General features: G+C 47.0%; 1 protein-coding gene across 1 annotated transcript; it reads right to left on the bottom strand.

Annotated features, from left to right (window-relative positions):
* Positions 1 to 317: 317 nt before the first annotated feature.
* On the bottom strand, positions 318 to 14,145 carry PXMP4 (peroxisomal membrane protein 4). Its single transcript, XM_024742968.1, has 4 exons — positions 13,948 to 14,145; positions 9,588 to 9,650; positions 5,267 to 5,465; positions 318 to 1,339 (listed from the first exon to the last, which is right to left on the bottom strand). The coding sequence occupies exons 1-4, from the start codon at positions 14,058 to 14,060 to the stop codon at positions 1,076 to 1,078; spliced, it is 639 nt and encodes a 212-aa protein (XP_024598736.1). The 5' UTR covers positions 14,061 to 14,145; the 3' UTR covers positions 318 to 1,075.
* Positions 14,146 to 23,907: the final 9,762 nt, after the last annotated feature.

Consider the following 23,907-nt stretch of genomic DNA (forward strand, 5'->3'; position numbering starts at 1 on the left):
AATGTGGACACCAGGTATTACTATGATTATCCTCACTTTACTAGAAACTGAGCCTCTGAGAAGTTAAGAACCTTCCCCAAGGTTACACAGTGGTGGAGTGGGGACTCAAACCCATGTCTTCTAGCTCTATATCTGCACTGTCCACTAGAATTTTCTGCGAGGGTAGAGCATACTGTATCTGTGCTATCCAAAACAGTAGCCACTAGCCACGTGTGGCTACGAATAAGCACCTGAAATGCGGCTGGTTGAAATTGAGAAATGCTGTAAGTGTAAAACACACACCTGATTTTGATGACTTACTACAAGAAAAAAGAATGTAAAATATCTCATAACTTTTACATTTATTCTATGTTAAAATGATAATATTTTAGAAATACTGGGTTAAAAGATATGATTAAGGTTAATCTCACCTGCTTCTTGCCCCCCCACTTTTTTTTTGGCCACACCCCACGACTTGTGGGATCTTAGTTCCCCAACCAGGGATTGAACCCGTGCCCTCAGCAGTGAAAGCTCGGAGTCCTAACCACTGGAATGTGGCTACTAAAAAAATTTCAATCACGTGTATGACTCACATCGTGTTTCTATTGGACAGCGGAAACGCTAGAGCTTCTCCAGTAGAACACCTAAGAGGAGGAACTGCATATTCTCTAAAAACGCATCTGCAACCCACTGCCCACCAGCCAGGAGCCCTCTGTTCCAGAAGAACGGTCGGAAAACATACCCACCAGAAAGAGACTTCAGTGCCCTCCTCTGAGTGCGATGACCCCTGAGGCCCAGGGTGGGGTGTGACCTTCCCTGGTCTCACAGAGTTAGCAGCACAGCTGTCACCGCGCCCAAGGCTCCTCAGCCTGATCTGGCGGCTCGTTCCACCATTCAAGAGTACCTAATGGGGTCTGAAAATCAGTGCTTTCGCTTAGGCAAACGGAACCCCGGGCTAATAAAAGTTAGAGTCTGAGACCCCGGGTCTTGAAAAGGCCAGATCCCCTGGGATGATTCGCTGATGGAGCCAACCTCGAGCTGAGCCCGCTGATGGTGACTTGGGTGCGGGAGCCTCCACGAGCACCTTGGGGCCAAGTTACTCGGAGGGGCGCCTCTTGCTGTAGATGAGGAAGTCCGAGAGATCGTGCCACACGTTGCTGTCCTCGTACAGGTAGGTCATGGAGGACTGCAGAGAGGGCTGCAGAGTGGGCCGGTGGTACTCGAAGAGCCACAGCACCAGCCCCCACATTAGCCCGGTGAACAACGGGAACGGGTCCCACCTGGGCTCAGGGATGTAGCCCTTCCCCACGCCCAGGCGGCACAGGGCAAACAGGAGGCGTGACATCAGGTACATGTTGATCTGAGGGAGCGAATGACAGGGAGGTGGGGGTTACAGGTGGGCCCAGCCACCGGGAACCTTCTGCCACCCTGGGGCACCGCCTGCGCGCCGGGGTGACTTGAAACGGTTACGTAGCGGGCATTTAAATGTGACTGTTTATGGCTTTATTATTCTCTTTCATTAAAAAATCTGAAAAATGAATATATTTACATGGATCGAAACTAAAAGGTGACTCAACAACAAAAAAAGCAATCCATAAAAGAAAAAAATTAATAAACTGGATTTCATCAAAACTCAGAACTTTTCCACTGTGAAAGCCCATGTGAAGAGGTAGAAAAGAAAAGCTAGACTGGGAGAAAATATTTACAAACACGTATCTGACAAAAACTAGTACCTGGAATATATTTTTAGAAACTCTCAAAACTCAACAGTGAAAAAAGAAACAATCCAGTTAGAAAATGGGCAAAAGACACAAACAGTTATTTCACTGAAGAGGTTACACAGAAGGAAAACAGGCACATGTAAAAAGGTTCAATTTCACTAGGCATCAGGGATATGCAAATTAAAACCACAGTGAGATAGCACTATACACCTATCAAAATGTCTAAAATTTAAAATGTAATAAACCACATGCCAGCTAGGATGTGAAGAAACTGGACCACGCATATATTCCTGATAGGAATGTAAAACAGTACAATCACTCTGGAAATGCTTCAGCAGTTTCTTATGAAACTAAGTATGTATGGACCATATGACCCAGCAACTGCACTCCTGGGTATTTACCCCAGAAGTGAAAACTTACGTTCACCAAAAACACGTACAAGAATGTTCTGAGTAGCTGCATGCTTAATAGCCAAAGACTGGAAACAACCCAGATGTCCTTCAACAGGTATACCCATAACATGGATAACATAACCACTCAGCAATGAAAAGGAATGAACAGCTAATACGTACAATAACTTGGATGAATTGCCAGGAAATGATGCTGAGTGAAAAAAGCCAATCCTCAAAGGTTACATACTACAATGACTCCATTTATATAACATCTTTGTAAATTGAAGTATGGTTGATTTACAATGTTGTGTTTGTTTCAGGTGTACAGCAAAGTGATTTGGCTACACACACACACATATACATATATATGTATATATATTCTTTTTCAGATCCTTTTCCATTAAAGGTCATTACAAGATATTGAATATAGTTCCCTGTGCTATACAGTAGGTCCTTGTTGTTTATCTATTTTATACACAGTAATGTGTATCTGTTAATCCAAACTCCTAATTTATGCCTCCCCCACCCCTTCCCCTTTGGCAACCATAAGTTTGTTTTCTATGTCTCTGAGTCTGTTTCTCTTTTGTAAATAAGTTCATTTGTATCATTTTTTTAGATTCCACATATAAGCGACGTCATATGGTATTTGCCTTTCTCTGTCTGACTTATTTCACTTAGTATGGTACCCTCTGGGTCCATCCATTTTGCTGCAAATGGCATTATTTCATTCTTTTTTATAGCTGAGTAATATTCCATTGTATATATATACACCACGTCTTCTTTATCCATTCATCTGTTGACAGACATTTAGGTTGCTTCCATGTCTTACAAATAGTGCTGCTATGAACACTGGGGTGAATGTATCTTTTCTAATTAGAGTTTTCGTCTTTTCCAGATATATACCCGGGAGTGGGATTGCTGGATCATATGGTAACTCTATTTTTAGTTTTTTAAGGAAACTCCATACTGACCTCCATAGTGGCTGCACCAATTTACATTCCCACCAACAGTGTAGGAAGGTTCCCTTTTCTCCACACCCTCTCCAGCATCTGTTATTTGTAGCCTTTTTGATGATGGCCATTCTGACTGGTGTGAAGTGATACCTCACTACAGTTTTTTTTTTTTTTAATTAATTTATTTATTTATGGCTGTATTGGGTCTTCATTTCTGTGCGAGGGCTTTCTCTAGTTGTGGCAAGCGGGGGCCACTCTTCATCGCGCTGCGTGGGCCTCTCACTATCGCGGCCTCTCTTGTTGTGGAGCACAGGCTCCAGACGTGCAGGCTCAGTAGTTGTGGCTCACGGGCCTAGTTGCTCCACGGCACGTGGGATCTTCCCAGACCAGGGCTCGAACCCGTGTCCCCTGCATTAGCAGGCAGACTCCCAACCACTGCGCCACCAGGGAAGCCCCTCACTACAGTTTTGATTTGCATTTCTCTAATAATTAGTGAGCTTGAGCAGCTTTTCATGTGCCTGTTGACCATCTGTATGTCTTCTTTGGAGAAATGTCTATCATATAACAGTTTTGAAATGACAACATTTTTGAAATGGAGGTCAGAGAAGCTGTTGCCAGGGGTCAGGGAAAGGAGGGGAGACGGAAGGAGATGGGTGTGTCCAGGATTCCTAGATTTTGGAAGTTCACAGACAAGTGAAATTTCTATCAAAAAAACAAAATTGGGGAAACTTTCCCAAAATACAAAATGCTCATATCTTTAGATTCCACAATTCCATGTCTAGGAACTTACGGACAGACTAACATAAGTACAGGAAGATGTCTGAACAAAGATGTAGACTGCACTTTGTGTGTGTGATGGCCAAAGGCTAAAGAGCCCCTAAATGTCCATCCAGAGGAGACTGTGAAATCAAGGCTGGTCCATCCCATCAGCAGAGGGCTCTACTGATGTTATAAAGGATAAGGGACTGACAAGAGAGGCCTCCAAGATACACTGTTACATGAAAAAAAACGTAGTATGATCTCATTGGTGGAAAACTCCTACTATGTACACTGACACAAGCACAGACAAGTTCTGAAAGGCTATACAATACACAGTTAAAGTGACTGTCTATATGTATATCTATAACTGACTCACTTTGCTGTGCAGCAGAAACTAATACAACATTGTAAATCAACTATACTCCAATAAAAATTAATTTTAAAAAAGTGACTACCTCTGGACAGTGGCTGGACAGTTGGTGGGGGACAGGAACTTTCTTTCCAGTTTATTTTCTAATTTTATCATGATGTATCCTAATCACCCAGAAGTGTGCCAGGCACATAGGGGGTGCTTAGTTTGCATTATTTAAAATGTGAAAATAAAATATTATTTTTATAATTTAAGGGCTTCCCTGGTGGCGCAGTAGTTGAGAGTCCGCCTGCTGATGCAGGGGACACGGGTTCATGCACCGGTCTGGGAAGATCCCACATGCTGCGGAGTGGCTGGGCCTGTGAGCCATGGCCGCTGAGCCTGTGCTCCACAACGGGAGAGTCCCCAACAGTGAGAGGTCCGCGTACCGCAAAAAAAAAAAAAAAAAAAAAAAAAAAGAAAATATAAAAAAATAGCAAGACTCTTTGTTATTTAATGATGTATTAAAAGTGTGTACAAAAAAAAAAAAAAAAAAAAAAAAAAAGGATATTTAAGAAATTTGAGGAAGGCAAATTGGAAAGACTGCCAACTTTCATATTGCCCAAGAAGGATGCTAAAACAGGAGCAGCAGCAATGATTAGCATTTAGTTTCATCACCTCATTAAAAAACAGAACTTTAACCCAGAAAAAAGGTCAAGTTACAGAATAAGAAGCAATTCTTTGAATGTAGTAAGTTTTGTTTTATGAAAACCTTACTCCAGGGTCATGTTTTTTTCTCATGTCACTGCAGAGTGGTGTTTTGTGTTTTTGTTTTGTTTTGTTTTTTTAAATCTTTGCCCCAGAGAGCTGCACACACATTGATTTTGGGAATCATGGAATTCCAACAAGGCACCTGGTTAACAGAGTGGGAAACTGAGGGGGAAGTGACCTTCCCAAGGTCACACAGGGACTGGTGAACCACAGACCCTCGTACATGGAAGGGAACCAAGAGCTTGTCTTCTTTGACTCCCATCCCCAACTCTATACCTGAATCCCGTCCCACGCTTCACCTCCACCCTTCTCCCCAACCCACATCCAGGAGAGGGTCTTTACCTGGCTGTTGATGTTATTGTTGTTTCCAAACACCAGGATGCCCCCAAGGAAGGCAGCCACGAATGAGTGCACCTGGTAGGTCTCGCCCTGGAGGTGGGACTGCAGGGCGCAGAGTCCCTTGTAAGTGAACACAAAGCTGGCCAGGTTCCAGGAGTGAGTGTATGTGGCCTGCAGGATAGCCCACAGCTTCTCCCGGAGGCTGCACAAACACAGGGAGCCACCGTGAGTGCAAGCCCAGCCGCCCCCAGGGCATTCACCCACCTGGCATGCAAAACTGACCCAGGCAAGGAGCTCACGGGCCGATGCTCATTCAACCCTGGGCCTCTACGCTCCATGTCCTTGGGGCTGCTCCCTCACTGGATTCCAGCCTTGACTCCACGCCACCTCCTCCGAAAGGTCTTCCCTGACCACTCTACATAAAAGAATGCCCATCGTATTTTGTTCCCTTACCCAACTTTTCTTTCATAGCTCTTATCACCACCTGACATTTATATACTTGCTTATTATCTCCCCCCACTCCCACCCCATCCCAGTGGAAGCTACCAGAGAGTGGTGTCTACATCTGGCTTGTTCATCCTCAGCCCCCAGTACAAGGCCTGGCACATAGTAGGTGCTCAGTAAATATATTTTTTTGGAGTGAAGATGTGAAGAAATGAATGAGCGAGTGAGTATGTACCATGTGCTGGATCTGGGGATACAAGTCTGAGAAAAAAGAGATCTGCTTGCTGCCCTCATGAGGTTTATGATCTAATGGGAGAGGGAATTATGAAATGAATAATCACAACACAAAGGTCAAACTTTGACCTTGACAAGACATGATCCTGGGGTGTGAAGAATGAGGAGTCAGTGAGGTCAGGAAGGGAGAGGAGTTGCATCCCAGGCGGTGGATCAGCACATGCAAAGGTCCTGAGGAGGGACAGAGAACGGGGAGTAAAGGAACAGAGAGAAACCATTAAGGCCTGAGCAGAAAATGTGTGGGGCAAAGGCTGTGGGGGAGGGGCGGGGCCATGCTAAGTTTTGTCTTTATCCTGAGAGAAGCCAACATTTAAGTAGGACAGATGATTTGATTTATCTTTAAAAAATCACTAGGGGGCAGGGAGGAGAACCAGGGAGAGGAGCAGAGTGTATTCTGGGAGATCAGTTCAGGGCCGGCAAACGCAAGGACCCTCACGGCTGGAGAAGGACCTTGAAGTGTGTCTTCTGGGACCTGTGGAAGTCTGCCAGGTGAGTGGGGAGAGCCAGGAGTCAGGTGGTTCTCACCCCATAGGAACATGGGCCCAGCACTGACAGTTCTAAGGCAAGCTGGATTTCCCACTTGTCAAGCGTTGGCACTAATCCTCCCTTCAAAATGTTTCTAGAATCTGAACACCCCTCACCTCCACTGCCACCATCAAGGTCTGGGCCACCACAGTTACTCAACTGGATTATTGCCACAGCCTCCTACTTTACACCTACTTCTGCCCTTGACCCCTAGCAGCAAACTCTTCACTCTCTCACTATTAAAAGATAAGTCAAAGAGTGGCATTTCCCTATACAAATTCTTGCAACAATTTCCTGTCTCACTTAAAGGAAAAGCCAAACTCCTCTCTATGACCTAAAGCTGGACAGGATGGGCCTAGGTTACCCCTGTGACCTTCCTTTCTTTGTTTTCTCCCCTGCAATCCCTCTGCTGCAGCCTCCTCAAACTCACCAGGCATGATCCCACCTCAGGACCCTTGCACTGGCTGTTCCCTTGGCCTGAAACACTCTTTCCCTTGATACCCACTTGGCCAACTCTTCCATCTCCTTCAAGTCTTTACTCGAATGTCATTTACTCACTGAGGCCTTCCCTATTTAGTTCTGCAGCCTGCCCCTCCTCCAGCTCTCTGGATCCCCTTTCCCTCTTTCCCTGCTCTAATATTTCTTTCCCACAGCCCATACAATCTTCTAACATACCATATACTTTCCTTATTATGTTTATTTTCTGCTACTCCTTGCTAGAATGCAAGTTTTACAAGGGAAGCGATCATTCTCTGTTTTTCTTTCACTGCTGTATCCCCAGCACCTAAAAACAGTGTCTGGGGGTTTCCGTGGTGGCACAGTGGTTGAGAATCTGCCTGCCAATGGAGGGGACATGGGTTCCAGCCCTGGTCCAGGAAGATCCCACATGCTGCGGAGCAACTAAGCCCGTGTGCCACAACTACCAAATCTGCGCTCTAGAGACCGCGAGCCACAACTACTGAGCCAGCATGCCAAAACTACTGAAGCCTGGGTGCCCTAGAGCCCGCGCTCCACCACAAGAGAAGCCACCGCAATGAGAAGCCTGTGCACCGCAACAAAGAGTAGCCCCTGCTTGCCGTAGCTAGAGAAAGCCCACACGCAGTGGGGCCAAAAATAAATAAATAAAAATAAATAAATTTATTAAAAGAATAATAATCTTTGAGTGTCTGGCACATGGTCAATAAATATTTACTGAATGAATGAGTTCAATTAAAAAAATGATTCGAAAAAAATGATTCAGAGGGCAAAAACTAAAACAAAAATAAATTTAAAAAAGGAAAAATACAGGGCTTCCCTGGTGGTGCAGTGGTTGAGAGTCCGCCTGCCAATGCAGAGGACACGGGTTCGTGCCCCGGTCCGGGAAGATCCCACATGCCGCAGAGCAGCTGGGCCCGTGAGCCATGGCTGCTGAGCCTGCGCGTCCGGAGCCTGTGCTCTGCGGTGGGAGAGGCCACAACGGTGAGAGGCCCGTGTACCGCAAAAAAAAAAAGGAAAAATACAGGGCTTCCCTGGTGACGCAGTGGTTAAGAATCCGCCTGTCAATGCAGGGGACACAGGTTCGAGCCCTGGTCGGGGAAGATCCCACATGCTGTGGAGTAACTAAGCCTCTGTGCCACAACTACTAAGCCTGTGCTCTAGAGCCCACGAGCCACAGCTACTGAGCCCATGTGCTGCATCTACTGAAGCCTGCCCGCTCTAGAGCCTGTACCCTGCAACAAGAAAAGCCACTGGATGAGAAGCGCGCACGTTGCAACGAAGAGTAGCTCCCACTCGCCGCAACTAGAGAAAGCCTGTGTGCAGCAACGAAGACCCAACACAGCCAAAAATTATAAATAAATATAAATAAATAAATAAATAGGAAAAATACATAAAGAAAGTCCCTTACAGGGACTTCCCTGGTGGTCCAGTGGTTAAGACTCCATGCTTCCACTGCAGGGGACGCAGGTTTGATCCCTGGTGGGGGAACTAAAATCCTGCATGCTGATCTGACCAGAGACTGAACCTGCATCCTCTACATTGGAAGGCGGATTCTTAACCACTGAGCCACTAGGGAAGTCCCCCATGTACCTGGTGGTCCAGTGGTTAAGACTCCATGCTTCCACTGCAGGGGACGCAGGTTTGATCCCTGGTGGGGGAACTAAAATCCTGCATGCTGTGCAGCACGGCCAAAAAAAAAAAAAAGTAGAAAAAATCTTGCAAGCTGGATTTGAGTAGTAGGGTGTCCACGTGTGATTCTTTTTTTTTTTTTTCTGGTTGTGCCAGGTCTTAGCTGTGGCAGGCGGGCTCCTTAGTTGCGGCTCACTGGCTCCTTAGTTGTGGCAGTGTGCTCCTTAGTTGCAGCCTGCAGCCTCCTTAGTTGTGGCATGCAAACTCTTAGTTGCGGCATGCACGTGGGATCTAGTTCTCTGACCAGAGACTGAACCTGCATCCTCTACATTGGAAGGCGGATTCTTAACCACTGAGCCACTAGGGAAGTCCCCCATGTGTGATTCTTATAAGCTCCAGATGAGGCTACATACATTAAAAACTAGACCACAAAGTGATTTCTGAGAAGTTTCTTGAGGGAAGTTATAGGAGATCAGAGGAAGGCCAGGAAGCCTGAAAGTAGGTCATGAACAGTTTTCCTGAAAAAGTCATCTTCAGAGAACTGGTATGGGTTACTAGGAAGGAAATAAAGGTGGGGTGGAAGAGGAAAGGGCATTCCTGGCGGGGGGTACTGCATGAGAAACGTAAGGAGGTAGAACCACATGCGGCACATGAATGAATGGCAGTGAGTCTTGGTGCCAAGGGCACCCCAGGGTGGACGTGGGGGAGTAGGGGGGATGTCCCTGAGGTCAGGCTGCAGAGGTCCTTGAAGGCCACACCTGGAAGCTGGGCTTCTCTGGAGGACAGCGAGGAGCCAGGGGAATTTTCGAGATGGGATAATAGAATCAGACTTGTGCTTTAGGAGGTGGTGGTGCAGACAGGTTAGACCCAGCTAGGAAGCTGCTGCAACAGTCCTGGCACTGAGGGGTGACCACATTCTCTCCCAGTTTGAAGGGTGTGCAGAAGTGATGGGTACCTGCCACTCCGGAAGAGAAAGGTCATGACCAGTGCGTGAGGGGCCCGGACTTTGGCTCCATAGCTGTAGAAACAAAAGAAAACAGTTACTACAGCACCACTGAATCACAGTTTCTTTCTGACTCCCTGTGCCCCCTCCCCATCCCTAATCCTGACATCATTTCGAGAGGGAAAAAATAATGCTGGCTTTCAAGTTAGATCTGGGTTCAAAGTGGATAGTACAGGGACTTCCCTGGCAGTCCAGTGGTTAAGACTCCGCACTTCCAATGCAGGCAGTGTGGGTTCGATCCCTGGTGGGGGAACTAAGATCCCGCATGCCACACGGTGTGGCCAAAAAAAAAAAAAAACAAACCAAAGTGGGTAGTGCAAAGGAAATAATATTTGGTGCCAAAGCCCTGCCCTGTTGTGCTGTATACACTTGGATAAATCATTTAATATCTCTGAGCCTCCCTTCTCCCATCAGTTAAAAGTATTCTCCATTTCAGAGTTGCTTCTGGCAGTTAAGGACATAGCACATGTAAAAGTTCCTAACTCAACCAATATTAGTGTCTCTCCCTTTCTTTTTCTTCTTTATTGGACTTCCCCTCACCCCACCAAGTTCTCCTGCTGTCTGGCCCCAATCTTACCAGGCTACAAGGTCTAAAAATCTTTGGCAGCCTCCTTGAGACAACTGTCATGAGTCCCATATTGTTTTCAAGCCACAGGGGGGGACAAAAAAAAAAAAAAACAAACCAAAGTGGGTAGTGCAAAGGAAATAATATTTGGTGCCAAAGCCCTGCCCTGTTGTGCTGTATACACTTGGATAAATCATTTAATATCTCTGAGCCTCCCTTCTCCCATCAGTTAAAAGTATTCTCCATTTCAGAGTTGCTTCTGGCAGTTAAGGACATAGCACATGTAAAAGTTCCTAACTCAACCAATATTAGTGTCTCTCCCTTTCTTTTTCTTCTTTATTGGACTTCCCCTCACCCCACCAAGTTCTCCTGCTGTCTGGCCCCAATCTTACCAGGCTACAAGGTCTAAAAATCTTTGGCAGCCTCCTTGAGACAACTGTCATGAGTCCCATATTGTTTTCATATGAGTATCTGTGAGGCTTGCTTGAAACAGCAGAAGACTGGGAGCAAACATGTGTCCAACCACAGGAGGCTACTGGGTAAACAAATAATGGACCCAGCCGTCAGTGGAATGAATGCCACACAGCTGTACAAGAACGAGGTGGCACTATATGTGCTCTATGCTTGGTTAGAGCAAGGTGTGTAAACTTCTAAAAAGTTCTAACTTTTTATGCCTTTTGTGAATATGCTACCTAATTTTCAAAAAATAAGTCAAATAAAAAATGTGATCAAGTGACAGCAGTGTTACTGTAGTGGTGGCCACACTGAATGGCTTATTTTCACAATGCCTAGCTGTGGGCAGGGCCCTCATCCTGGCCCCAGCAAGCTCTCTGCCCCACCTCCTCCAAAGTCATGTCTCTTTCCCCTGAATAAAGAGACCCTCGGCCTCCTCCAGCTGGCCAGGGCTAGAAGGGTCCTTCCTTATACCACAGACACAAGCAGAACAATGCCCCCAACTCCCTACATCTGCTTGGCCCCCTACCCAAACTCCTCAAACTCAGGTGGGAGCCACTTAGTACCAGTCACAGGATCACTCTGCATCTTGAAAAATGGGATGCCCCAGATTAAAAAGGATTTAAAGGATATGCAGGTACAGTGTGATATCCTGGAAGATCCTGGTCTAGACAAACTTGCTATAGAGGACATCTGGGGGACAACTGGAACAATCTGTCTATCAACTGGACAGCAGTCAACGTTAGAGGATTACTTTATTAGATGTAATCATGATAATCTAGCCATATAGGAAAATGCTCTTATTTTCAGAGATGCACATTGATATATTTAGAAGTGGAGCATCAAAATGAGTTACATTTCACACAGTTCATACGTCTCAGTTCTCAGTCATCCAAGACAAACAGCACATGCTTTTCCACCTCCAGGCCTTTGTTCAAACCATTCCCTCTGCCTGAGATGCCCTTACCACCCCCAGCAAATTCCAGCTCAGCCTTCAAAATGGCACCATCACCTCCTCTGTAAAGCATTCCTGATCATCTGGTATTGCCGTGGTAATTTAATCATCAGTCTCCCCACTTTGACTCCAGGTCCTTACAGATGGGCCTGGGCCCACTGATGTCATCTCAGGGCCCACCCCACCCTGGTCTCACCAAAGCATGACTGATATGATCTGGCCAGACCCAGGGGGAACCACCTTCTTCCTGACTCTGGGCGCCCATGGAAGCCAAGAGCCTGGCATTGAGATCAGGTATCCTTGGGTTTGAATCCTGGCTCCGACCCTGACTAAGTGACTTGACCATAAGCAATGAATCTTCCTCTCTGAGCCACAGTCTTCTCATCCAGAAAATGGGGACAATGGCAATTCCTACCTTGCACATTCATTCATTCAGTAAATATTTGAGAGCCTACTATGTACCAGGTACTAGGAATATAGCAAGGAACAAAAAGATAGATTAAACTTTCTGTCCCCATTGTTGCAGCAAAAATAGAAATTAGACTTTTCTTTTCTGATAGACAAGGAAAATAAAGTAACAATGAACAGCCTGGGGAAACAGCATAAACAGGCCTGAAAGAGTTAATCAATCCTAGTTTTATTTTAACTGCTACTAATCTGTAATGTCTGTAACTAGATTTGTCCTTCACAAAGCTAACCTCTCACATTCTCTGACACTATGTGAATCACATCCTGTACCTATCACTCCCTTACTCTGTGTGAATTACACCTGCCCCTAACACTCTCTGATCCCGTGTGAATTACATTATCCACCTGGTATTTATACTCCCTGCACTCCCTTGTAGCAAATCAACCCTTGTAATGTCGGCATTTCAGAAAGAAGGTTGCAGGCCAACAACCCAGAGGCCAACAGACCCAATTACCAAACAGACCCAATTACCAGGCTGCCTGAGGCCAGCTGTGACTGTTTGGAAATAATGCAAGAAGAAGATAAATGCAAGACCTTAATTACTTTGAGCCTTATCACCTACCAGACCACCAGTCCCGGCTATATAACCTTGCCCTATTCCCCAGAGACGGGGAGCACAGTTCTTGAGGTGCTAGCCGGCTGTGTTTCCCATTTGCCTGGCAAAGAATAAAGCTTCTTCTTTTCCTCCAAATCTCTGTCTCTGTTTCTGTTTGGCATTGGTGCACAGAGAGCCAAGATTTTTGACATCACCATGAAGCTCACTTTCCAGTGAGAAAGACAGTAGAAAAACAGGATACATAAGTGAACTACTTAGTGTCAGATGGTGGTAAGTATTATGGAGAAAAATTCAGTAGGGAAGGAGGTGGGAAGTTCAGGGATGGCTTCATTGAGGAGGTGACAATCAGAGGCCTGAACAAGGTGAAGGAGTGAGCCAGTCAGACATCCATGTGAATAGAACAATAATTACAGCAGCCAACAGTTATATACATACCAGGCACTGTGCTAAGCATTTCACACATACTGACTCAAGCCTCCGACAGTATAAGTACTATTATCAGCCCCATTTTATAGAAATTGAGGCTTAGAGAGGCTAAAAGACTTGCTCAAGATCACGCAGGTAAGGGGCACCAGGATTCAAACCAAGGTGGTCACATCCACACAACCATGCCATGCTGCCACTAAAATGCCAGCTTCAAGAGCACGCAGATCTTCCGTTTGTTCTCTGATGCGTCCCCAGTTCTGGCACAGTAGGCTCTCAATAAATGAAAGCTGTTATGCATGAAGTTTAAAGGAAGCTGAGCTCCCGTCCTGGCACCAGCCAGGAGAAATGACCCCAAGACCTCTTCTGCAGGTCTTCAATTTGCTCAGCAAATATTTGCAGCTTCATTTACATCACGACTGAGGCTTATCAGGAGTCCCCTGTGCCAGAAAGGACTTACAAAAGAGAACTGAGAAGCGGGATGAAAGCCCACGCGCAGCTTAATGGAGGGAGCACAGAGAGGCAGGGCCGCCGGCTGGCTAGAGGCCAGAGTCCAGCTTCCCATTAGACCCAAGGGCACATAGCGGCGGGAGAGGGGAAACTGGGCCCAAATGAAGGGAGACAGGGGCTGCATGGGAGGCAGTCAAGGCAAGAGGTCCAGGTTGCAAAGCACGGAAGACCCAGAAACAGCGTAGTGGGAGCCCCGGCTCAGAAGGCGCTCGGAACCCAAAATCCAGCGCCCACTGCGCCGATACTGGACACCGAGAGACCTAGGGACACACTAAGACTGCTCAGGGGCGCACAGCGCGGCGGCGCCGGCCCTGGAACCCGCTTCTCCGACCCCATCAGATCGATCCCTCAGCCCCTGCCCCGCCCCACTGCCCGACTTACACAGCCCCGTTCCGGAAGCCCTTAAGCATGGACAACGCTGCGTGGTAGCGGCGCTTGCGCAACAGTGCGTTGATCGCAAGGAGCAGAGCCCGCAGCTGCGGCGGTGCGGCCATAGCGCGGGCGGCGCGCGGGGTGGCGGGCACCGAGCAGGACGCCCGCCCTGACAGCTCCGGGTTCCTCCTGCACAACCCTCAAGCGCCGGACAGTGCCGGGCAGCGCAGCCGCGTCTTTGCGCCCATAAGATGCGTCTGCTGTCACTCATACAAGGAGAGCCAATCACAGGACTCACTCATCTCACCAGGGGAATGGGACGCAAGCACACTCCCGAATAGCGGTCTGATTGGAAGAGAGGGAGAGCTTGTAATCGGTCACAGCTGGCTCCGCCCGATTCGACCTAAAGAAGGTTAGAAACATGCTCCTGGATTTGTCCAATCAGAAAGTACGTTTCTCTCGGGCTTGGAGAGAGGTGTGTCACCTGTGAGCTTGGAAGGACGTTTCGTGAAAGAGGAGCCGCCCTCCCTGGAGCTGGGATGGTGGCACTGCAGGGAGCCAGGCCTTATCTTTACACATGACAGTTCTGATTGGTTAACATTGATCATAGCGATCTTCTCAGACCATAAATGACTTGGCACCCTTTGGGTTTCCATTTATTCTTTTTTTTTTTTTTTTTTTTTTATGTGGCCTCTCCCGTCGCGGAGCACAGGCTCCGGACGCGCAGGCTTAGCGGCCATAGCTCACGGGCCCAGCCGCTCTGCGGCATGTGGGATCTTCCCGGACGGGGACACGAACCCGCGTCCCCTGCATCGGCAGGCGGACTCCCAACCACTGCGCCACCAGGGAAGCCCTCCATTTATTCTTAAAAATCAAACTCCTTCCCACGGCCCGCCAAGAGAAGACTCTGTATGATCTGGCTCCTGCTTCCCTCTCTTACCTCACTCCCCCACTCTCCCCTCCTCCCGTCACTTGCCTCCTAGGTCACTCCTCTCCAGCAAAACTAGCCTCCTTGCTGTTCCTCGAGCGTGACGCTCCTGCCTCAGCGCCTTTGCACTTCTAGTTCCCTGCCTAGTACGCGTCACCCCAAGTTCTTCCGATAGCTGGCTCCTTCTCAACCTTCAGGTTTCAGCTGAAATGCCACCTCCTCAGAGAGGTCTTCCCAGATATCCCATCTAAAGTAGTACTGCCCACTCTGACTCATTACCCTCTTTTATTTTCTTCATAGAACTTTACACTCTTTGAAATTATTTATTTGCTACATGTTCATTGTCCACTGCCCCTACCAGATGGTAAATTCCATGAGGGCAGAAACCTTGTCTTATTTTCTGCTGTAACTCCAGTACTTAGCACATGGCAGGTGCCCAACATAGGCTTGTTGAGCAATATAGTTCTGGGTTATCTCCCAGAACACTGAGGGGTGACATTTATGTATGATGTCACTGTGTGGAGTTGTTACTGGATAACAGTTACACACTGAGTGGTGGCTGTGATTTGTGAGGGTGTCCCCTGGTACACGGGCCATCTGGTATTTATCTGTGACATTATTGCCTGGGTCAGTGTCAGAGGATGTGGTCAGAGGTCAGTGAGGAGGAATTATGCTGGGCCTATTTTATCATTACAACTGGATTTTCTTTTTGGGGGGGGTAATGGTGGACTAATTTATTCAGTTAATCTTCCCTCTGAAACTAGCAACATTAGGTAAAATATAAGAATATCCTCTGAAAAACACTGAAATGCTTAAAAGCCTGGAGAATGCTCAGGCCAATTATTAGGTGAAAGCTGGTAACCAGATATTTAACAAGAAGATTGGAATATTGGAGCACCAAAGCTACTTATGACATGAGGGCTTTTGCTAATATTGAACCTGTGGGTTTCAGTTCATCAACCACATAGGGCAAGAGGGAGAGAAGTGAAAGTCCAGGGCCTGTCCAAGGTGGGGAGTCTAATAGAAGAATCTCCTCACATTAGGCTGAGAGCCCAAGGGTCTCACCCTTGAGTTTAATGTGATATGAAGCTGCACGCTCCACACCACGAGCCCCAAGGGAGTTCAGAAAAGGTTGCCTTGATACTGAGCAGAACAGGTGAAGGAAAAGGAAAGGGGAATATTTTAAAGCCCTTTCTTAGGGAGTTTTGACCACTGATGAGTCCTTTTGTGCTCTAGGGAGTAGAGCCCAGTAGCCCAAGAATTCTCAAGCCATAAACTGGGAACATAGTTTGAAGTAACAACTGGATTGCCCCTAGTTATCAGTGACTGGAAGTGACTGGAAGTGCCCCTAAACCTTTGACAAAAGGAAATGCAGTCTCTCTGAAGAGGGCACATTTATCAATATCTTTACCTTCAGGGAACCACCACAAATAATTTTTCAAGGTGAAACCAGCACACAGTCAGAGATAACTAGGAACCCAAGAAGGGTTCCTTCATGAAGAAAAAATAGATACAACAGATGGAAGAAACAGATAAACACAGACTTCAGGTACTGTAATTCACAGCCACAGGTTTTTAAAAATTGTACGTACAAGATTTAAAGTTAGGGCTTCCCTGGTGGCGCAGTGGTTGAGAGTCCGCCTGCCGATGCAGGGAACACGGGTTCGTGTCCTGGTCCGGGAAGATCCCACATGCCGCGGAGCGGCTGGGCCCGTGAGCCATGGCCGCTGAGCCTGCACGTCCGGAGCCTGTGCTCCGCAACGGGAGACACCACAACAGTGAGAGGCCTGCGTACCGCAAAAAAAAAAAAAAAAAAGATTTAAAGTTAGAAAATAGCTACAGAAAACAGAAAATTATTTTTTTTAAAACATGGAAAATTTGAAAAGGAACCAAACAGAACTTCTTAGGAACATCACCTGATACTCCCATGAAGAATTAGTTACCAATCCCTGATACATGGCCCAGCATTAGGAAAGGGTGTTTGGAAACTATTTGGTTCAGCAAGTACTTCCTGAGTGCGCTCTTTTGCTAAGCCCTTTCTCACAGATATTAAGAAATTTCTGCCCTCAGGGAGCCCGGGGTAAAGAGTCACCATATAGGAACACTTACCATTGCCTGGTGCACCTTCCCCACTTTTTAAAAATACTTTTTCGGCTGCACCTCACGGCATGTGGGATCTTAGTTCCCTGACCAGGGATTGAGCCCGCACCCCTGGCATTGGAAGCGTGGAGTCTTAACCACTGGACCGCCAGGGAAGTCCCCTGGTGACCCTTTTTAATGGTACATAACTCTGAGTTCCTCAGGGTTTGGCCTATTTCTTCACCTTTGCCCAGTGAAATTGAATTTATTTATTTAATGAGCACCTACAGATTATTAATTGTATGTCAGGAGTTGTTTCCCAAGTGCTTTATTAACCATTTCATTCTCATAGCAACCGTATGCGGTAGGTACTATAATTATGCCCACTTAACTGATGGGAACCAAGGCAGAGAAACAAAGTACCTTGCTTAAGATGATTTTGCTAATGAGTGATGGATCCCGGATTGGAATTCAGCCCCTTGCTCCAGAATCTTTGATCTTATCCACTGTGTTCATTTGCTAGGGCCTCCATAACAAAATACCATGAACTGGGTGGCTTAAACGACAGACATTTATTTTCTCACAGTTCTGGAGGCTAGAAGTCCAAGATCAAGGTGTCTGTAGGTTTGATTTCTTTTGAGGCGTCTCTCCTTGGTTTGCAGATGGCTGCCTTCTCACTGTGTCCTCACATGGTCACCCCTCAGTCTCTGTGTATATCCAAATCTCCTCTTCTTTTAAGAACACCCGTCATATTGGATTAAGGCCCACCTATGTGTCCTCACTTAACCTTAATTACCTCTTTAAAGGCCCTATCTCCAAACACAGTCTGAGTAGTAGGGATTAAGATATCAACATATGAATGGTGGGGGGCACAATTCATCCCATAACAACCACCACACTTTGCTGCCTCCTACCTATACCAATGAACCTAACAAGATGTCAGGGTCCAGCGTTGCTTTGTGTGTCCTTAGTTTCTTCCCCATAAGGCTAGGAGTCTAGTTGAAGCTGCTCATGATTTCTCCTCTCACCATGCAGAAGTTAACTTTTCTGGGGTGGCTGGTGCACTCACTGTGAATGGGAACACTTGGCGTTTCCCAGACTTTCCCTCTTCCCTGCTTGGCTCCACCCCTGGAATTGCCACAAGACTTACCGCAGGAGTCTCTAAACTATGATTGGATTCGGTTCAGTGCCAAGGTGCTGGCCCTAAGGGAATGTGACATAGGACTGACAGATTTTAGTGGTGGAAGAGATGGAGGTGAGTGGAAAGTTTGGAGCAGGGGGCAGCCTGACTGGAGAGCCTGCTGGAGGTAGGGTCTATGTCCCTGAAAGCTCATTCAGCTGTTCCATCCGTCAAGTAGTCAGTCAACAAGCATTTCCCAGGTTGCCTCTGTGCCAAGCTCTGATGGTGGCCTCCATCCAACCAGAATGGATGAAGCACTTCTGCTTAGAGGACTCCCTATTGAGGGGGTAGAGAAAAGGGGAACTTCCAATGGCTGAAGAGTATCACATGATAGGGGTAGGGGTGGGAGAAGAGCATTTTAGTAAGAGAGAACAGCATGTGCAAAGGCCTGAAGAGCAGATAAAAATCAACATGTGTATATCACCTGCATGTATCAAAATACAGCCCTGCCCTTCCTTGGACTTATGATGGGGTTACACCTGCATAAACCCATCGATGGCTGAAAATATCATTAAGTCGAAACACCTAACCTAATGAATAACATAGCTAAGCGTAGCCTACCTTAAACGTGCTCAGAACACTTATGTTAGTTTACAGTTGGGCAAAATCATCGAACACCAAGCCTATTTTATAATAACGTGTTGGATGTCTCATGTAATCTATTGAATACTGCACTGAAAGTGAAAAGCAGAATGGTTGTCTGGGAGCAGAATGGTTGTAAGTGTATTGGTTGTTCAGCCTTGTGACTGCACGGTTGACTGGGAGCTGTGGCTCGCTGCCGCTGCCCAGCATCATTACAGATAGTTAGCCTGGGAAAAGATCAAACTTCAAAGTTTTTCTACTGAATGCATATCACTGTCAAACCATTGTAAAGTTAAAAAATCATAAGTTGAACCATTGCAGGTCAAGAACTGTCTGTACATGGAAAGCTTCCAAGGTCTGGATTAGTGGAATCTTTTAATCCATCACCCTCAGAATAAACACCCTCTGATACAGTGTCTAGTCCAGAGTAAGGGATGAATAAATACATAATAATAGACAACATATTGAAAGGGAGGGGAATAATGATTAGAGAATTTCTTGGAGGACATTTGATGCAGAACAGCTCGGGTATCCTATATGAAGACCAGGCCTCTTCACGGTTATATTTCTGCAAGACCAGTCATGTACTATGTAAAGTAAAAGCAGTAACCAATGTCAAAAAAAGGATCATAAATTATTTTCTCTTTCTACTCAAGAAACTTTAATCAAAGCCCACATCTCTATACTTAATGTGAATATATCTGGATGTCAGCCCTTTAGTGGTTACAAAGTTTTCACAAGTAACCTAATGTAATTCTAAAAGACACATCATTTTGACTCATACTTAAATTTGTGAGAGTATTACAGCCAGAGAAATAAATTATACTTTAACCCTTAAAAAAAAAAACAAAACCCATACCCTCACAGCGGCTTTTCTGTCTCTCCAACCTCATCCTCCTGTACCCATACATGGCTTATTATCCTCAGTTGCCCCTTTACAGTCCTTGGCTTCCTTTCATTTTGGCCTCAGAGCCTTTGCACTTGCCCAAGATAATAAAGCTAATAAGCTCTGTCTTTTTGTTCCCTTTTGTCCATCTGATTCCATCTCATTTTTCAGGTCTGCCTCCTCAGAGAAGCCTTCCCTGGCCTGCCTAAAGTAGCTTCCCCTCCTCCCAGAAAAAAATACTTAAAGTCATAGAACATGTCTCCTTTTTTTCCTTGCTTATAGCCCATCTCACTTGCTGGACTATGATTCCATGAAGGCAAGGATTTTTGTCTTTTCATTCATGGCTGCATCCCTAGCATCTAGAAGAGTGTCTAGCCTACAAGAGGTCCTCAATACCTATTTTTAAGTTAATTAAACGAATGTGAATGTATTAATATATTACTTGAATAATTTGAAAAACATAAGAAAGTTATATTGAGAAACTCTTGCCGAGAAGACATGTTGAGAATCTGTGGCCATTGGATCAATGGGGACGTTAAAAGAAGACAGGGAGGAGGGAACCCTGACCTTACTCTTGCCAGAGAGGCAATGGGAAGGGGGGCCCGAAGTGGGCCCTGGGTCTCAAAGGTTCCCAGGAAAAGAGGTGGGACATCGAGTCTGGGAGAGGGGGTGGGTTCTCCTTGGGGGACATTTGCTCAGAGCTAGCTGTGCAAGGTGGGGGGGGAATAGGAAAGGGAAGGGTGCTGGTGGCGGCGGGGAGTGGTGTTCAGAACAGGATGGGGGGGGGCTTCCCTGGTGGCGCAGTGGTTGAGAGTCCGCCTGCCGATGCAGGGAACACGGGTTCGTGACCCGGTCCGGGAAGATCCCACATGCCGCGGAGCGGCTGGGCCCGTGAGCCATGGCCGCTGAGCCTGCGTGTCCGGAGCCTGTGCTCCGCAACGGGAGAGGCCACGACAGCGAGAGGCCCGCGTACCGCAAAAAAAAAAAAAAAAGAACAGGATGGGGGTTTCATGGTAGAAATGCACCTTTAGGCAGAGGGTCTTTGAGGCAATTTATCAGGAACAGTGGCTAGCAGTGTCCTACAATGACAGTGGAGCTTATTGGAACAGGTATACATTTTTTAATTTTAGGAGTTATATATGTAGTGAATATAAGAAAATAAAAACTGTGATTTTTGTGATGGTTGCTTTGGATGAGGCTGAAATAATTATTAAATAAAAAAACAATGAGAATGTTTAGAGTCAATGTGGTAGTCCAGTTGTAGGAGGATATGCCTATGCTCGTGGGAGAGATCATGATTGTTGGCACCTCCATTGTTCCCCTCTCCTTCCCGTGCACACCCCAACTCTTCCTTGTGGCCCAAATGTACTTCTTTGAAACTATATCACACCTTGAAATTACACAATTTTTTTTTTTTTTTTTTTTTTTTTTTTTTTTAAACCCGCGTCCCCTGCATCGGCAGGCGGACTCCCAACCACTGCGCCACCAGGGAAGCCCGAAATTACACAATTTTTAAGATTTAATGTCTGTTTGCTCCCCCTCACCCCTAACTCCATGAGAAAGGACCACTGTATTCCTGGAGATATTATAGGACTTGGTACATAATAAGTCCTCAATGAGTGGCTGATGGAGCATAAAGGAAGATGGCAGAGGGGTCTGTGTGTGATGCAGGATCCAAATGAGGGGCAGGAGGACCCCTGAGAGACCTGAAAAGGCTTTCAGTGAGGCTGGGCTGGGGGTTGCTGAAGTGGGTATTGGGGATTTATGTAACAGAAATGGGGTCCCCGAGAGGCAGGGATGAAGGTCTGTGGGAAGAGGAAATGGAGGCTCCTAAAGGGTGGAAATGGGGGGGTTACATAACAGCCAAGAGGAATCTCTGAGATGATGGGGGATTAAGACCAGGCAGAGATGGGAGTCATGTGAGGAGAGGCTGGTGGCTCCCAATAGGTAGAGATGGTGGTCACTGTGGGCGGGGGAATGAGAAGTTTATGACAAGGGATGGGAATCCATGCTGCATAGTTGGGGCAGGAGTCCTGTATCTGCTGGAGATGGGGGTCCTTGCGAACGAGTTGGGTGGTCCAGGTGAGATGGGAATGGGGGTTGGTGTTGGAAAGACGGGGGTACTGTTGTTACGGAATCCAAGCTCGGTCTGCTCGCCGCACGACAGGCCAATGATCGGGAGATGAGGTGTTGAGGCAAGGAATAGCGACTTTATTCAGAAAGCTGGGTATCCAAGAAGATGGAGGACTAACTGTGGTGTGCTCCAAGGACAAAGAACAAGATAAATTAAAAGGGCCAATATTGCCAGAACGGAGAGTTACAGGACTCCTATCACTCTGTCACAATGCGACCATTGCAATGTCCCAGAGCTCTCCCAAGCCGCATGCCCTGTCCCTTTCCCATCCCATATGAGGAAAGAGATTTGCCCCGTTTTTCTCCCGCTCAGCACACTGAAAGTATACATACTCTGTCCAGTCAGCAGATGACTTGCAAGTTCCCTGGCTATAAAAACAGACAGGCAACCCATGCTCATTGTCGACTTTCCCTGGCTACCAGGAAGTCAGCCCGCTGTTCTTGCAGCGACCCTTCTCTTTAAGAAATTCTACCTTCCTCACATTCTGCCTTGGGTCTGGAAATTCTTTTCCAACCTGCGCTCAGACCATGACATTTTGGTGGCCCATACGGGGATATCTCTTGGGGGGATCTCCTCCTCCACCTCCTCTCCATTTCTTGGGACCCTCTGTGAACAGGCAAGTTGCCAGGGAAGCAACAGAGGAACTCTGGCCAGGGCTACACCCTGGTGTGTTCTGAAGACTCACTTCACCCCAGTAACTGCCGCCCAGAACGGGTGAGGGTCCCTCTGTCTTCCTTCTGGTTGAGGACTAGGCCAATTGATATTATGCGGGCGCAGATCAGGCATTTAAAAGCCATTAGGGCGCCTGCCACCTGAAGACTCCCGTGAAAGGATAAGGGGGTCACGGAGCAGATCAGGCTGTTAGAGCATCTGCTCCCAGCAAGACAACTTATGTGCACCGTGAGGCACATACTGGTTCAAGCAAAACACTGAGCTCCCTCCCCTTGGCCGCCACCTTCCCGGCAGAATTCCTCAGACTGTCTTCTCTGTTACTTTCACTTTTTTCTCAGTCCAGGTTGACTTAAAGGAGCCTAGGTGTTGCCTCCAAGGAGTGTCTTTTCACATTTCAGGGAATCGCCAAACAGTGAGTCACCCGGTGGGTCCCGGGAATCTCTCTCTCTCTCTCTTTCTTCCCCTGCCCGAGTCACACGGTGCCTCAGTCACACGGGTTTGTGCCTTAGTCGCATGCTCAGGGGTCACCTCTCACGGTCGGACGCGATTGTTCGGACAGTCGGTCCATTTTGTGCATTAGTCGCATGGAGAGATCACTGGGACAAAGGGGACGCCTTTCTGTCAGCCGGTGACTCTCAGTACCCCCTTTCTACGGCATATAGGCTAAGAATGGGTTCTGGTACGTCTCGGGAGACTCCCTCAGACTCATCCCTCGGCTGTGTCCTCAGGAACTGGAAAAAATTTGACCCTGAAAATCTCAAAAAGAAGAGGCTTATTTTCTTTTGTAACATGGCTTGGCCCCAGTATAAACTGGGGGACCAAGAACAATGGCCCCTTGATGGCACACTAAATTATAACATGATCCTCCAACTTGATCTCTTTTGCCGGAAACAAGGAAAGGACTCAGAGGTTCCTTATGTCCAGACCTTTATGGCCCTTAGTCAGAATCCAGATCTGAGGGACTCATGCCGCATGTGTCTTTCTGTTGCCGCCTTATCCCCCCGACCCCCTCTGTCTCCCTCTCCAGCAGATCTCCTAGACGACCCTCTACTCGACCTTTCCTGTCCCCCACCCCATCAACCCCCTTTGCTTCAGCCCCCGCCCCTGCCTCAACCCACAGCTCCGCATCAGCCACCCCCTTTATCAGGGTGAAAGCCCGCTCTCCCCTCCCCACACAAGATCAAGGACTGCCCAACGCCAGGAAACAGATTCTGATATGCTTCCCTTGAGGGAAGTAGCAAATGGAGACATGGGCACTATTAGAATCCATGTTCCCTTTCCCATGTCTGACATTTCCCAAATTCAAAACAAGTTAGGTTCCTTCAGTCAGGATCCCACCACTTTTATTAAGGAATTTCAGCCTCTCACTATAGCCTTTGACCTGACCTGGCAAGACATTCATGTAATTCTGACTGCTTGCTGTACTCATGAAGAGAAAAACAGGATATGGACATTAGCCCAAGCTTGGGCAGACAGATGAGGCAGAATTCTGTTTCCAAAGCCTGGAC

The sequence above is a fragment of the Neophocaena asiaeorientalis genome, unplaced genomic scaffold, assembly GCF_003031525.2.
Source record: "Neophocaena asiaeorientalis asiaeorientalis breed wild unplaced genomic scaffold, Neophocaena_asiaeorientalis_V1.1 scaffold82, whole genome shotgun sequence".
Taxonomy (NCBI): domain Eukaryota; kingdom Metazoa; phylum Chordata; class Mammalia; order Artiodactyla; family Phocoenidae; genus Neophocaena; species Neophocaena asiaeorientalis.